The 16,722-nt window shown below is 43.7% G+C and overlaps 1 protein-coding gene across 1 annotated transcript in view; it reads left to right on the plus strand.

Annotated features, from left to right (window-relative positions):
* Positions 1–2,123: 2,123 nt before the first annotated feature.
* The window catches only part of CACNB4 (calcium voltage-gated channel auxiliary subunit beta 4), a gene marked incomplete at its 5' end in the record, with an annotated part of 279,573 nt that continues 264,974 nt past the window's right edge, over positions 2,124–16,722 (plus strand). The window contains 2 exons of the mRNA XM_080690244.1: positions 2,124–2,183; positions 2,596–2,679. Coding sequence (XP_080546370.1) covers positions 2,124–2,183; positions 2,596–2,679 — 144 coding nt within the window. The remainder of the gene's footprint in view (positions 2,184–2,595; positions 2,680–16,722) is intronic.

A 16,722-nucleotide genomic window follows, 5' to 3' on the forward strand; every position in this document is an offset into this window, starting at 1 on the left:
TCCCTGCTTCCTGGAAGGCTTGTATAGTGAGATCTGTTTGGAGCAATGAGGTGGTGTAACTGGAAGTCCAGGAAGGCTTGGTTGCTAGACTACAGATTTGAATTTCTCTTAGAGAAGAGTATCTTCGGCAAAAGAGACTTTAGGAAAATGGTTTCGTCTGTAGTGTGTTGATGTAATGAAGTGTATGAGTGTATGAGTGTGTGTGTGTGAGTGTGTGAGTGTGTGTGTGTGTGTGTGTGTGTGTGTGTGTGTGTGTGCATGCGCTGTGGCAGTAGAGAGCCTGGAGGCAAAGGAACTAGTGAGACTAGTTAAAAGACTGTTATAGCCAGGAATGGTGGCACATGCTTGTAATCCCAGTACTTGGGAAGCTGAAATGGGAGGATCGCAAGTTCATAGCTAGGCTACCAATTTACTGAGACCCTGAGCACTTGGTAAGACTCTATTTCAATGTAAAAAATAAAAAATAAAATAGGGCTGGGTGTGTCACTCAGGGGTAGAATGCCCCTGGGTTCAATCCCCAGCACCAAGGCGTGGGGTGGGGGGTAAAGCTGGGTGTGGTAGCACATACCTGTAATCTCTGGGTACTTGGGAGGCTGACACAGGATCACTGGTTTGAGACTAGGTAACCTGTAGCTTACAGAGACTTTCAGCAACCTAGATACCTGTTTTAAAACAAAAAATAATAGAGCTGGGGGTGTAACTCAAAGGCACAATGCCTCTGTCTTCAGTCCCCAGCAACACACATACACACAGTTAAAAAAAAAAAGTCTCGATTTAGTGAACAGGGTAGGAATGGAAAGGAAGTATCTGGTAGGTGGCAAAAAATAGTCAGGACATCAATAAGGCCAAGCAGTTCTTAAAATGAACATGGCAGTTGTTTCCACAGATTAATAAAATACTAGAACTTAAGGTGAGATGGGCTAATTTAGCAATCTGAAATACTACATATTTTAAGGGGTATTTCTCCTGCACACACTATAGTTAAATGGAACCTCTATTTTTGAATTCACATTTTCTCTCCCCCCTTTTTACTGGTACTAGGGATTGATTGAAGGGGGCATTCTACCTTTGAACTACATCCCCAGCCATTAAAAAAAGTTGTTGAGGGTATCACTAAATTGCTAAGGCTGGCCTCTAACCTGTGATCCTTCTGTCTCAGTCTCTCCCAAGTGCTGGGATTATAGTCATGAACTCTGCCTGGCTTTCTCCTCTTCTTATACTTTCAGTTCTTTCTGTCTAATATCTCCTTCTTTTAATTTGATCTTAAATTAACCTCCTATATGTATTTGCAGCAAACCAAGATTTGCAATGCAAAGGTGTATGGTTTCCAGGATGAGTTTCTTCCCTTGAAAACAGCTATCAGTGTACAAATGGGCGGCACGTGGCCAACTCTGGCTTTTTAGCAGGTCTAATGTGACCTTCAAAACTCCTTAGGACATACTGGTCTCTTTGCCGGCTGCATCTCCCATCAGACTGACAGGGTCTCCCGTGGCTGCCGGTGTGTGTGTGTGTGTGTGTGTGTGTGTGTGTGTGTGTGTGTGTGTCTCGCGACTCTGGGGTAGAGTTGCCAAAACAATACAAAAACACGGACAGAAAGGAAACCACAAAAACCCATTTCTTACCACAGTGGGCTGAGAAGTAAAGTCGAGGAAGGGGAGCTTCATTCAGCTCCCGTCCTTTTAAAAATTCCAGTGCAGGGACAGACCGACCGACGCCCCCCTCCTCGCTCGGCGCTTCTCCCCCTCCACACGCTGCACCAGCTCCTCTTCCCAAGTCCTGATTCATGAACCGTGCCACCTTTGTCTCATTTTAAACTGTACAGACTATTTTAATCCTCCCACCCCCATCCCAGATTTTCCCCTCCCTCCCTCCATCCTCTGGAAAGCTCTGCCGCGGAGCGCGCGCTGGGTGGGAGAGCGCTTCTCCCGCTCGGCTGGGGAGGCAAGGTCCGAGCAGCCCCTCGGGGACCCTCGGGGAGCGCGGGGACGCGCCGGGGGCCCGTAGGTGCGGCTCCCAGGTGCGGGGGGCGGGGGCGCCGGCCGAGCCTGGGAGTCCTGCGGCCTCCCCGCCGCGCCCAGCCCGCCGGCCCTCGGCCCGCACGGCGGCATGCGGCGGCGCTGACCATGTCCTCCTCCTACGCCAAGAGCGGGGCGGCCGACGGGCCGCGCTCCCCCACCTCGCAGGTACCGCCCCTCCTCCCGCTCCCCCTCCCCGCCGGTCGCGCCCTCCGCCGTCCTCCCGCTCCTCCTCTTTCTCCTCCTCCTCCTCCTCCCACTCCTCACCCTCGCCGGGTCCCTGCGCTCCCGCTCCGGAGCCCGCAGCCTCCCCCAGCCGATGCCGGGGGTCGGACCCCGCGCCCCGAGAGCCTTCGTTGATGGATGTGGTGGGTGCTCGCGGGACGCGCTTCTCGGGCATCCTGTGCGTCGTCCGGGCTTGGGGCGGGCGAGGGGCTGCACCTGGGGGGCGCGGGGAGGCCGGGGTGCGGGCTCTGGGGGACCTCGGGGTGCGGGTCCGCAGGTGCACGCTGGCCGGCGTGGCCGCTCGGCTCCACGCCGCGGTCCTCACTGGCTTCTCTCTGGCCCCTGTCGAGTCCAGGTGGCCCGCGGCACCACGACCCGGAGGAGCAGGTTGAAAAGATCCGATGGCAGCACCACTTCGACCAGCTTCATCCTCAGACAGGTAGGAGGCGGCGGCCGGGGCGGTGGGAGGATGCGGGCGCGGACCGGTGCGGAGCGGCAGGTCGGTCCGCGGCTCCTGGGGCTGGGCTGGGGCTGGGCTCGGCCCCTCTCCGCCTGGCCCGGCTCCCGGGGTCTCTGGGTCCCGGCGTCCCTGTCCTCCTCCCTCCCATAGCCTCGCTGCCGCGTCGGTCTAGGAGTGTCTCTACAGCTTCTGGAAGTTAGTTGGTGCTTGTGGACGCCGGCCGGCGGGGATGGGGACAGTGGTCAGGGACACTGAATTTAAGAACTAGGCATGTTTCTGGTTTGCAGAGACAGGGTTTGGTCCGCGGCCGAGGGGGGTGGGGGTTCTTCGATTTTTGTCCTATTTTGAAGACTCTTTTCCGTCTAGTTCTTGGGAGGGATCTCTGAGCTCTGGTCAAAAGAAAGACACTTTGAGCACAAAGTTTGTCTTCCCTTTGGGGACCGCTTCTTGGGTTCGCTTAATTAGAGCCGCATCTGGCTGGAGCTCAATGAGGCAAGGCCGGCAACTGGGCTCCCGAGGTCTGAGGGCAACCGCACCTCGTGCTCGTTTTCTTTGTGCCTGCTTGCTTCTGCGTGGTTCCAGTGCGATCTGAGCTGAGGGTCGCTCGTAAAGCTCCATGATTAGGCGCCTTTCACCTGGGCACAGGAAATTGCAAATGAAACCATCCTGAGCTGCTGAGTGCTGGAGAAATCATGCAAAAGTAAAGTCACCTTGATTTCTCTGGGGCAGAAGCTGTTAGGGTGCACGTGCGTTCCCAGTGAGCTGGGAAGACCGATCCTGGCACCCAGGAAGCTTTTATCCCAGGTTCTGCCCTGGGCTGCTGGCATGACCTTGAGAAGTTCTTTTCCCTCTAGGTCAGGCAGAACATTGTGTAATGTGTTTCTAACCTGTGGTGACAGCTGTGGTCTTCCTTTCACCATAAGCATCAGTTTCAACAGATTTTCAATTTGGAATGAGCTTTGGACTTGAAAATTGGACTCCAGCCTCTTCTAAAAGAGTCTTTAAAGCATATTTGAATACTATTTATTGTGCAAAATTTTACTTTCTGCAGAAACAGTAATTATTACTATTTAATTTTGTGAGCACCAAGCATGACCATTATTCAAATATATTTTGGATTCTGTATTCATTGGAGAAGTACATTCTCTACCCCCTTTTGCAATGCTTAGATCGTTTATGTATTTGATAAAGTGAAGACATTGTTCATCTTTGAAATGTTTTGAGTTATGCAACTCTTTGAGGTCTTGCTGATGTTTATTTTATAGGTGCCTATTTTTGGTAGTGCTTTATTGTTGAAAATTCTTGGAAATACTAATTATACAGCAGTGTGTTCTGTAAGCTGTTTGACTAAAACTTTTGAGTTTATTTACGCCATCACTGCACTAATGCCTTAGTCTTCCAAGCACAATCAAAAGACTGTTCTCCCTAATATTTTATTCTTTTCTCTACTTATGCCAATAAATAATTGAGATAATGTATATATAAGCTCTTATGAAGTATGTTGCTATGTGTTGTCTTAAAAATGTAAAAACCTCTGCAAAAGTAATTTGAACTAATGTAAGCTCTGAGAACATATGTATTTCATAAATCTTTCTGAAACTGGGATTCATTGATTTGATAAAATGGTCTAATTTAAATTCAGGAGTTAGCCGGGCGTGGTGGCGCACGCTTGTAATCCCCGCGCTTGGGAGGCGGAAACAGGAGGATTGCGCAGGTTCGAAGCCAGCCGCACGCTGGCTTAGGAGACCCTGTTTCCAAAATGAAAATGTAAAAATAGGTCTGGGAGTGTAGCCCCGAGGTAGAAGGGCTTCCAGGAACCCCAGTACCACCAAAAAAAAAAAAAAAAAAAATTCAGGAGTTAATTATAATAGTATGCACACAATTTTCCCATACTTCTGAGCACTTTACAGCTTAGTAAGTATCCTATACCTGATCTCATTTAAATGACATCATACAACCTTTTCTAATGGCTTCAATAAAAAATGGAGGATTTATATTTCTTTTATGAAATGAGAAATGATTGTACATGGATCCTAAAAGTATCTTTGGGGAAAAAATTGGACTGTTTTCATCTAAATGTCAAAAATATATTTTAAAAAAGAACAGCTGTTTTTAAGTTAATAGAGCCTCATTCTTTGTAGAATGACCAGTGATTTGTTGATATTTAAATTCTTGAGGGGGGTTGGTGAATTGGATCGGACCACCCTCCCTCCATGCCATTCTGGCATAGGGCTGTAACAATCTTCTGTATTTCTATCTTTTTAATAAACTTCTTTAAATCTTCAGCAGGTGTTTGAGCTATGAATACTTATCCTTAGCTCAGGACAAGAACCCGCGGTTTTTTTTCTGTTTTTCTGTTTGTGTAGTTGTGTTGGGGGAATTATTTCTCCCCTCACACACTGAACATATTTCACCGTGACATATTTGGCACCCAACGTCTTGGGGGCAACGTGGGGCACGTGGCTCTGTATTTTTCACGGGACTTTTTGGCCAGTGGGTCGGTGGGTAGCAGCAGCTTTAGTTCCAGCTGTTGAGCTTTAAAACAACTATAGAGCAGCCTTTGCATCACGGCATCTCTGGAAGTGACTTCCAGGGCATCTAGTCGGTGGTCCTAGTACCACTGCACCCCAGAAGGTATGTACCTTCCTGGAGCGATAAGGAGTTCCCCCAGAATGATCGTGACCGTCCGGCATCTAGGAGGCAATTCTGGCTCATGGGGACCCCCTGGCCAAGGAACTAGCCCGCAGTCGAATTCCCTCCAGGAAGAAACCCCTTTAAATAGCATAAGCATGATAGGCCCAATGAGTGCCTGTCCATTCTGCTCACATCATAGCTCTATCAAGCCGGAATAAACACTCTTTTGTTAAAAAAAATTCTTGATACGTCAGAGTGATGGAATCTCATGGTGATATTTTGCAGTTTTCTCAGTACCTTTGCACAGGAAGAAGATGTTGAAGATACCAATAAAAATAATGCTCCTCATTTTCTTGTCATATCATTTACAAAAATATGGAGGAAAACCTTTCACTAAACGTAAAGTCAGATGGGTATAGTGGCCCACGCCTGTAATCCCAGTTCTTGGGAGGCTAAGACAGGAGGATCTCAGTTCACAGACCGTCTCAGCTACTTAGTGAGGCCCTTCACAACTCAGTGAAACCCTGTTTCAAAAATAAAAAGACTAAAAAATTAGGGCTCAGGTGTAGCTCAGAGGTATATTGCCCCTTGATTCCATTCCCAGTACCATAAATAAATAAATAAATAAATAAATAAATAAATAAATAAAATCATTGTGTCGCATCAGATGGGGAAAAACAATCTTTTTTCCTTGGGTCGGTAAATGAGTTTCATGGCTTGCATGTGCATATGCACACCTAAGTGTGTAGACACATATACATGAACACATTTGAACTGGCCTGAAAACAGGCAGACTGAGAAATAGCCTGTTTCTACACTGAGGACTGCTCACAAAGTCCCTCAGGCATCTTTGACCTTGTTTCCTGGTCTACTAGATTTCTGGCTTTCACAATTTAACAAATATGGAGATTTTGGGATGAATCCAAGGAGAACTACATGGCTTCTTTGAGGAAAGGAGACAAGATTAAATATTATTGCCATGGAAAGATAAAGCAAGGGGTGACCCAGAAATGATCTACAAAGTGTACACAAGGAATTCCTTGGAAATATGATAGAGTGTTCTTGTTCTTCATTGAGGATAGAACCAAGAATTTGGCTAAAATTAAAACGAGTGATATTTTACCATAAGACTTTCCTAAGGACATTGCTATCATTGGATTGGCTTTCGAAATGTGGCCATAGAATTTTCCTCCAGGATATCCTTTCTGTCAGGCTATTTATGATGGATTATTTTTTAATGTTTTACACTTTTAGGAAACACTTAAATATTTGCTGTGTGCCCTGTGTGCACTGTGTTAGATATTGTGTGTGTGTGTGTGTGTGTGTGTGTGTGTGTGTGTGTGTGTGGTGGGGGATGAAAAGATTAATGGGGCACAGCTTCTGTACTAAAAGATGTTATAATCTAGTTATGGAGTCAGAGACGTGTGTAAACAATATACTTGGGTGCAATGACCATGTGCACTGAGTATTGAAATACCCATGGCTCTCACTGCACATACAGTTTGTATGGTAAGTACTCTAAGTTAGTTCTCTTCTTAGCAAGGCTTAAAGAGAATAATCTGATCAAAGTAGCATTAATTTGTTGACCTCTCTATGTCTGCCCTTACGAGGATGATAAATTTGTACATGGCTGGTCCCTACCTCTTCCAGCCTCATCTTGAGCCATCATCTCTAATGTCTGGATACAGAGATAGAACGTAACACCTTCCTTCCTGCTGTGGGCCCTTTGTCTATACTGAGCCCTTTGTGTAGGGCACTCTTGCTATCTCTTCTGCTTACCTTTTAATCTTCCACGAGCTCTAAGAGTTTAGTCTTCCACTTGCCTTTCTAACCTCCATAATAATGTCCATTCTCCAACTAGGAGCTTCCAGAATAAAGTGCCTTGTTCCAGTTTTAAGAAGTACCACCACTATAGAATTTAACACACACTTAGATTTCTTTCTTTCTTTCTTTCTTTCTTTCTTTCTTTCTTTCTTTCTTTCTTTCTTTCTTTTTTTTTTGGTGGTTCTGGGGTTCCTGGAAGCCCTTCTACCTTTGGGCTACACTCCCAGACCTATTTTATATTTTTGAAACAGGGTCTCTTATGCCAGTGCGGCTGGCTTCGAACCTGCGAGATTCTCCTAAGCACGGGGTTTACAAGCCTGCGCCACCACGCCCGGCCCAAGATTTCTGTTAACATCTATCCCCACATCCAGACAATGAGTTCCACCAGGGCAAGGATGTGTCTGCATTTGACCTTTGTATTCTCAGCTCTAGTATAGTATATGTTCAATAAGTATTTCTTTGAATGGATGTATGGAGGACTAACTTGACCTGTCTTAAACATGAAGTTCTGCTCCAGAATTAAATGCTTTATTTAACGGGAGAAATTGCTACCTAAAAAAATTCTCCCCCCAAACTTAGTAGCTTAAAACAACAATTTATTTCTGTGCACTGACCAGACAGTTCTTCTGCTTCATGTGATGTTATGTGGGCACTAAGATGGCTAGAAGGTCCAAAATAGCCTCACACATGTGGTTGGCAGTTGGTGCTGGCTGCTGGCTGGGAGCTCAGTGAGAGCTCTTGGCAGGGACTCAGCTCTCCTCCACCTGGCCTCAGCATGGCTGCCTGAGCTACTTGGTCATGTGGTGGCTGAGCTCCAGGCGGGCACCTCCCAAGAAGCAAAAGCTGAAGCTGCAGGTCTCCTTAGCCTTAGTTTCAAGAGTGCCGTGACATTACTTCTTTTGCATTCCCTGAGTCAAAACAATTAAGTCTAAAGAGCCTGCTGCATTTGAAGGGGAGGAAAAAGAGGGGTGTTTTTGGTACTGGGCATTGAACCCACAGGAATTCTACCTCTGAGATAATATCAGACCCTGTTTAAAATTTTTTTAATAGGGTCTGTGATTATCTTTTGATAGAGTACAACAGAGTCAGATTGCAAAAAAGCATATGGGAAAAATAAACAAGCTAAGCAGTAAGTCGAATTTTCTATTACCATAATATTACACATTGAGTAAGTTAAAGATTACTCAAAAGCCGGGTGTGGTGGCACCCGCTTGTAATCCCAGCGCTTGGGAGGTGGAGACAGGAGGATCGCACAGGTTCGAAGCCAGCTGTGCTGGCTTAAGAGCCCTGTTTCCAAATAAAAAGGTATAAAAAATAGGTCTGGGAGTTTAGCCTGGAGTAGAAGGGTTTCCAGGAACCCCAGTACCACCCCCCCCATAAAAAACACCTCAATCTACATGACAAAGGAAGAATAAATTTTCGGTAGATGTAAAACAAGTATTTGACAAATTTAAAGCATTTTGTAAATTTAGAGGGAGCTGGATACTGGAGGCATGTGCCTGTATTTTCAGCTGATTGGAAAGCTGATGTAAAAGGATCATTTATGCCCAAGAGTTCAAGACCAACCAAGTAACACAGTGAAACCTCATCTCAAAGATAAAAGGAAGAAGAAAGAAGCTCCCTAAAGCTAATAAAAAATCTGCTAAAATCTCACAACAAACATTGTATTAAACACAGAAACTAGAAACAACTTTCATGTTCAGTGATCAGAAAATGATTAAATCATAGAAAATTATTTAATGACTATTCAGCCGTTAAAGAAGAAATGAAGTAAATCTACATGTAATGATATAGAAGTACATTTCAGCCATTCACTTGAAATACTTTTCAAGTGAAATATAAAATACAGAATAACTTAAAATGAACTTTCATTAAAAACAGAGCTTGTGGGCTTTGGAACCTTCCTCAGAGCAAGAAACCTTCTGCTTTTAAGGTATGCTAATCAGATGATCCTTATAATAATCCAGTGAACCCACATTGTATTTAGAGAATTAAAACATATTCAGAATCTAAGTGGATAGCATAACAAAGCAAGTAGGCAGACGAATTCTATGGGTTATAATTTGAGTACTGGTTAGAGACACGTTTCTCTGACAAAATGCGAATTCATCAACAGAAGGTATCTACTTTGCAAATATCTTTAAGAATAATCTCAAGCCTAAAGGCATGCATATATGCAAAATTTATCCATGTACTCAGAACCACAGAATTTTATAACAGGAAAAGACTGCAGAAAGAAAATAATTCAATTTCGGATTTTTAGATAATAAAACATAGACCCAAGGACATAAAGGTCATACCAGTAGACAGCAGTGGAACTGAGAAAGGACCCTGAGTCCTGATATTGCTTTCTTATACAACATACTTTATCCCTAAGTAGTCAAGACAGAAACACAAATTTAGATGTGGGTATATAAAAGGTTGTAAAGGAGTTTATTTTTCTTAAATTCTTGAAGTGTTCCTTTTTTATTGCTACTGGGGATTGAATCCGAGGGCATTCTACCATTAAGACATACTTCCATCCCTACATATATATACATATATATACATATATATATATATATATATATACATATGTGTGTGTGTGTGTGTGTGTGTGTGTGTGTGTGTGTATAATCTTTGAAACCTGTCTCACTGAGTTATCAAGCACTGGCCTTGAACCTGTGAGCCTCCTGTCTCTGCCTCTCATGTACCTGGAATTATGGGTGTGCCCCACCATGCTCAGCTCTCAAAGTGTTCTTTATATATAAATTTGCTGTGAAGAGCAAAGCACCAATTGGAGAGTCTGGAGACTGTGGTTTCTTCCTAATTCCATCATTGATGGGCTTTTTCTGTTTGCCTGATTCATAGTTCATATAGGATAATTTGTGTACTGATTACTTATTTAACTAGTCACTGTCATAGTCAGAGTCTAACCAGTATAATAAAACTGCCTGAGTTTCTACAGCTGAGAGACTTGAGTAGACATGGTTAAACAGGTAATGAGAGAGCTTAAAAGCTAGGCCCAGAAATTAGCTCTAGCAGGAAGCCACTGTCATCTTCAGGCTAGAAGGACAAGGAGAAGGAACTGTTACTGGGATCCAGGGGCCAGAGCCACCTGTCAAGAGCTGGAACCCTAGGGATCCCATTTGGTGGGAAAGGGAGATGCAGAAGAGATGTAGCCTCTCTCAAGCCACTGGATTCCAGTGTAAGTAATGTCATGTCCATTATGAAGATTTCACTACTAACTCACAAACATGTATGGGGAGGAAGGATGGTGTGTGTGTGGGGAGGGGGGGATGCAGAGGGAAGAACACCAACGGAGGTGTGTATGTATGTTCCTAGCACTTTGAACCTCACTGTGATGTGTTATCACAATGCACTCATAGGAGTATATAGGAAGCCACTTGAGGTGGAGCTAATGGGGAGAGCTGCCCTGGTTCCTCCCTCCTTCCCGTCCCTCCCCACCCACTAGTCTCTTGCCATTGGCTGAGCCCAAGTGGAAGCCTGCTGGCCTGGGGATCTGGCTCCTAGGCGCAGGCCTGGGGCTCTGAGCTAGAAAGCAAGGGCAGGAACGCGTGTGAGGGAAGCTGGCCAGGGCTGACTGGCACCACCATTTTTATGTTTTAGCTGCTGTCTGGTTGACAAGAATGAAACCTTTTCATAGCAAAGTTGCAAGTTTTCTTCTTGCTCTGTATAGTAGAACTTTCTTGCTAAATGGTGTAGTCCAGTTACCATAAATTTTAAGGAAAAGTTGGCACTTACTTACTTTGGAAAAAAAATTTTTTTTGGTGTTACTGGGGAACCCAGAGGCATTCTACCTCCAAGCTCTACCACCAGCCCTTTTCATTTTTTATTTTGAAATAGGGCCTCACTTAGGTTGCTAAGAGTCTTGTTAAATTGCTGAGGCTGGCTTTGAACCTGCAATCCTCCTATTTCAGTCTCCCAATTACTAGAATTATAGGCATGTGTTACCACACCTGGCTTTTTTGGAAATATCTTGTGGAATGAGTCTTCCCAAACTGAGATCTATTAGAGCAAGAAAAAGCTCTGTCTCTTTTGGCAAACTGTGCTTATTTCTTCCTTTTGGGCTTGAATAAGTTGAACTTAATTTACGAAGTTTATGATGGAGAAATGTAATCAGCAGGCAGCTAACCAGGTGAGCAGTCATTTTTTTTCTTTTTTTTTCTTCTTCTTCTTTTTTTTTTTTTTGGTGGTACTGGGGTTCCCGGAAGCCCTTCTACCTTTGGGCTACACTCCCAGACCTATTTTTTTTTATTTTTGGAAACAGGGTCTCTTAAGCCAGTGCAGCTGGCTTGGAACCTACGCGATCCTCCTGTCTCCGCCTCCCAAGCGCGGGGATTACAAGCGAGCGCCACCACGCCCGGCATGTCATTTTGTTTCTAAGTTTCAATTCTTGACACAGAGTTCCCTAAATTTCACTTCAGTAGAATAAGCAGCTATTTATCCTGCAATTTAGAAGAGTATGACTTGTTGTTGTTGTTGTTGTTGTTGTTGTTGTTGTTGTTGTAGTGCAGGGGATTGAACTCAAGGACATTCTGCCTCTGAGTTATGCCCCTAGCCCTTTCCATTATTTGTATTTTGAAACAGTGTCTCACTAAGTTGCTGAGGGCCTTCATAAATAGCTCAGGCTGCTTTGCAACCTGCAATCCTCCTGTCTGAGCCTTCCAACACCATGATTACAGGCATGGGCCACTATACCCAGCGAGAATGGTAAGTTTTTATTGAAACTTTCTAGGAAATTATAGAAAGCTTCATGGAAACCTAGGCTGAAAATGATTGGCTTTGCTCTGGCACCTCCCTCTCTTTCCTCCACCTGCTGCCCCAGATGGTATCATCCCTGGGTACCAGGGAACGGATACTACTCCTTCATTAAGGGGATCAAGCACACGCAGGCTGAAGAGAATGTGCTTTCATGGAACCACAAGGTATGGCCCATCCTAGAAACCAGTTTCTACTCTTTGTGAGTCTACTATCTCAGTAGCTTTACCTGGGCCAGTCAGATCTGGAAATGACCATCTTCTCTGGTCATCCAAGCTCATTTTCTTCCTCAAAGCATGGCCCTTACTTGGGCTCATATCTGAAGCTTAGGCACAGAACAAAGCATAAAGCCCAACCAGGGCAAGTGGTTGTGGTCTGCTCAGATTCAGTGAAGACTAGGTGCACCTACAGACATGAGGAGTGGGTGTGCAGGCCTCGTTCTGCTTTGTAGTGCTCTGCATTCAGCCACTCATGCTTTCTAGCAACATTTTGGAAAAGAGTTCTTCCTTTGTTCGCCCTTTGTGGGAGCTTCCTTCCTGGCCTGATGCTTGTGCTGAGAATGGGTGTCAGGCCCTAAAGCCATCCGTCCACCTTCATGGAGTGTCCTGGCCTATGCTGAGCTCCTGGACTCCTTGTTTCCACTGGAACCAGAAGAATGATGTGACAAAGCTTGCAACCATCCCCTGTCATATGCTGTCTTTCTGACACTTCTCCAAACCAGACCACATCAAATTGATGTCTTAATAAGAGTCATACTGCGATCCCTAACAACTCTCTATAAAAATGCATTCACATTCTGCGCCAGGTGCGGTGGGACACACCTGTAATTCCTGTACTTGGGAGGCTGAGACAGGAGGATCATAGGTTCCAAGCCAGCTTCTGCAACTTTGTGAGACCCTGTTTCAAAATAAAATAAGACTGGGGGTATAGTTCAGAGGTAGAATACCCCTGGGTTCAGTGCCCACTATCAAAAAACCAAAACAACCACAAAGCCCCCCAGACCCATCTGGCTTCAGCAGTTGGTGCTGCCCTTTCTTCACAGGGTTCTGTACCCTGCGCTTCATGTGCCGGCAGAGCACAAGTGCCCTTCATTGTAGAAGAGTGTGGGTTCTGAACTTGACCACAGCAGAGCACATCAGGAGTTTGTCATGGACTTGACCATGAATTCTGGGGGAGGGTAGAGAAGAAATGCTGGGAGGTAGGACTATGTATTAGTTAATGAGCTTTCTACCACCATGGCAAGTACCCGAGGCAATCAACTTATAAAAAGGAAAGGGTTATTTTGGCTCCTGGTTTCAGAGTTCCAGGGCATGGTTGGTTGGCCCTGGTGATTTCAGGCCTGTGGGGCAGGAGCAAAACCATTTACATAATGGCCCAGATGCCAAAAAAGAAGAGGGATGGGGTCCCAGGATCCCATTCAAGGGCATGCCCCCCCCCCAGTAGCTTAAATACCTCTCATAAAGTGTATGTCTAATGCCATCCTGAGTACCATGCTTTTAACACATGGATTTTTTTGTGTGTGTGGTACTGGGGTTTCTGGAAGCCCTTCTACCTCCAGGCTACAATCCCAGACCTATTTTTTATATTTTTATTTGGAAACAGGGTCTCTTAAGCCAGCACGGCTGGCTTCGAACCTGTGTGATCCTCCTGTCTCTGCCTCCCAAGCGCGGGGATTACAAGCGTGCACCACCACGCCCGGCTAACACATGGACTTTTAAGGGACACCTACCCAAACCATGGCAGACCAGAAGAGAAGCCTGATTTCATGAAAAGGTTAAGTTATAGATTCAATATTAAGGGAAGAGTTTTATTGCTTTCAAGTAACAATAATGACAAGCTGTGTGTTATTGCAGCCTGCTTTCAGAAATAGATAAGGCTGATATATTATCAACATCCAGCTTGAATATAAACAGTGCTTTGCAATTCTTTAAAATAGTTCTCATTTTTACTAGGGTAAACATTCCTGTCTAAAATTTTCTGTTTTCTTTAACAGAACATTTCTTATTGCACACATAAATAGAGTAGAGGCGATTACTTGAATCTGAAGGGATGACATTCAATATTTGTATTTTATGTACTGAAGACATTAATTAAGTAGGGGCTATAAAATTTACTGGACAGCTACCGAATCTTCCCAATCATTTCACCAATCATTTGGATGACAAATTGTGTCTACTTTCTTTCTCATTTTATATTCTTCTCTGTTGGTGGAGATGTCTTTCTCCAAGACTGCTTTTTAATTACTACAGCAGCATTTGTTTTGAGAGAAAGTATTTTATAAACATAAACCTCAAAAGAATATGTATTTTTCTTGCTTTTAAGAATAAAACCCTCCTCCTTCCTTTTTTCTTGTCTTCTTTTTGTCCTTCCTTTATCAGAGATCAAACTCAGTGGTATTCTACCTCTGAGCTATACCCTCAAGCTCTTTTTATTATTTATTTATTTTTATTTATTATGAAACTGGGGATTGGACCCAGGGATATTCTTCTTTCAAGCTATACTCCCCACCACCCAGCTCTATTTTATTTTTTATTTGCACACAAGTTCTCACTAAATTGCTGAGGGCCCTGCCAAGTTGCGGAGATTGGCCTCGAACCTATGATCCTCCTGTTTGAGGACATACTGGATTATGGGTGTATGTCACCATGCCTGGCTGAAGTTTCTTTTTTTTAATATACAGAAAACTTAGTAGTAATGGAAATGCATAGTACTTTGTATAGATAAGCTGATATTCTTACTTCCCCCCCTAATAGCCTAACAGTATCGTTAAATGACCCAAATTTTGATTATGGTTCTGAATCAAACAGGTGGATCAAATGACCACTTTTATGGCTAGGATGCTCCATTAGTCACAGGTTATTTATTTGGCGTGTGTGTGTGTGTGTGTGTGTGTGTGTGTGTGTGTGTCTTGAGCAGAAAGGTAAAGGATATTGTTTTAGCACTTTAGGAATTATAATCTGCTATCACCATAATCTGTCATACTCATCATCCCCCAAATAAGCTTTATCCACATAAGCAGTCATTCCCCATCCTCTTCCTCACTCTCTAGCCCTAGGCAACTACTCATATACTCTCTGTCTCTATATGTCTGTCTATTCTAGATATTTAATCTAAGTAGAATATAGGAATATGTGGTGCTTTATGACTGGCTTCACCTTCTTTCCCATTAATATATTCTCTATAACAGCTGGGTGGGGGGAGGTTGCAGCTCCTGGTCAAGTGTGCAGATGTTGGCTTGCATTTGGACATGGACTTCCCTTTTTTCAAGCTGCTGTTCATAATTGCTGTTCAAATTATGGTGAAGGAAAGGGTGGGTCATATTTATATTCATTTGGAGCTGCGGTCTCAGGTCATAAAGCCAAATGGGTTCTTTTGGCAAAACAATTTGACCTGCGTGGGACTCAAGCCCTTGGCCCTGGTCTCTTTCTCTTTAGTGGGCTCCTATCTTTAGAATACTTTATATAATAGGATGTCATTGGCAGAATTAAAAGTGAGCAATATAAGGCTTATCACATCATTTTTGATACCTTTTAGTAACAGAAATGCCTTGGGTATTTGCAATTCAAAATAATTTTTTGCATTTTATCTAGATATTCATAGTAATGCAGCTTTGGTAATTATAATATTTATTCCTTGAGAAATATAATTAAGGAGAAAGCAGAGTGCTTGCATCTCAAGCTAAGCACAATATTTATGAGAATTATTTGGTATATAAAGCTGTACTTTTTCTGTGGCAGGTGCTGCTCAATTATATTTGAGCACTTCCCTGGGGGACAAAAGTCAATTATCAACACAGTCGTTTAGGAGAGAAATAGGTCAGCTGCAAACATTCTTTGCTAATTTCAGAAAGCTTGAGGGGTGGTTTCATTCAGGGATATGTTTGATTCTTTTGGTCTTTCTGTTGAGGCCTGTGATAGGGAAGCCTCAGCTTTTCAGTTGGTAATATTGTCATATTCCTTTTTTACTAATACAATATAAATATTTTATTCATATAAAATGAAAAATAAGCCAGATGATATATTTTAAAAACAATATAAAATCTGCATTATAAGAATAATATGCTATTATTTGTATATTAGTAGAGATGCTCAGAAAATGTCATATTTCCAAGTATTTTACTTAACTGATAGTTCTACATAAGAAGAGTAAAGAGTGTTAATTCTTAGAAAGCAAGGGCATTGATGTGTTCTTCAAACTTATTTACTCTGGTATAATAAGCATAACATAAAATTTATTATTTTTAGCCCTTAATGCCACAGCTTGATGGCATTAAGTACATTCCCAGATATTTTTGTTTTGTTTTTAATGGACGTGACAGGCGATTTTAAAAAGACAGTGCAGAGCCGGGCGTGGTGGCGCACACTTGTAATCCCAGCACTTGGGAGGCTGAGACAGGAGGATCGCACAGGTTGGAAGCCAGCCTCAGCTACTTAGTGAGGCTCTCAGCAACTTAGAGAGACACTGTTTCCACATAAAGTATAAAATATTTCTGGGAGTATAGCCTGGAGGTAGAAAAGCCCCTGGGTTCCATCCCTAGTACCACAAAAAAAAAAAAAAAAGACAGTGCAGAGAAGTAAAATTCAAAATATATTCAACTTATAAAATGGCTTAAACATCCACCATTACTGAGGCCTTGCACAAAGGTCTGGTCTTGGTTAGAGCAACAAGAATAGGCAGAGACAGGAGGAGCATTCGAGGCCAGCCTCAGCAACTTAACCAGACCCTGTTTCAAAATAGGGCCGAGGGTGTGGCTAGCAGGTAGAACCTCCCTCGGTTCAATCCCCAGTAGCATACACACACAAA

The sequence above is a fragment of the Muscardinus avellanarius genome (genome assembly GCF_963383645.1).
Source record: "Muscardinus avellanarius genome assembly, chromosome: 2".
NCBI lineage: Eukaryota > Metazoa > Chordata > Mammalia > Rodentia > Gliridae > Muscardinus > Muscardinus avellanarius.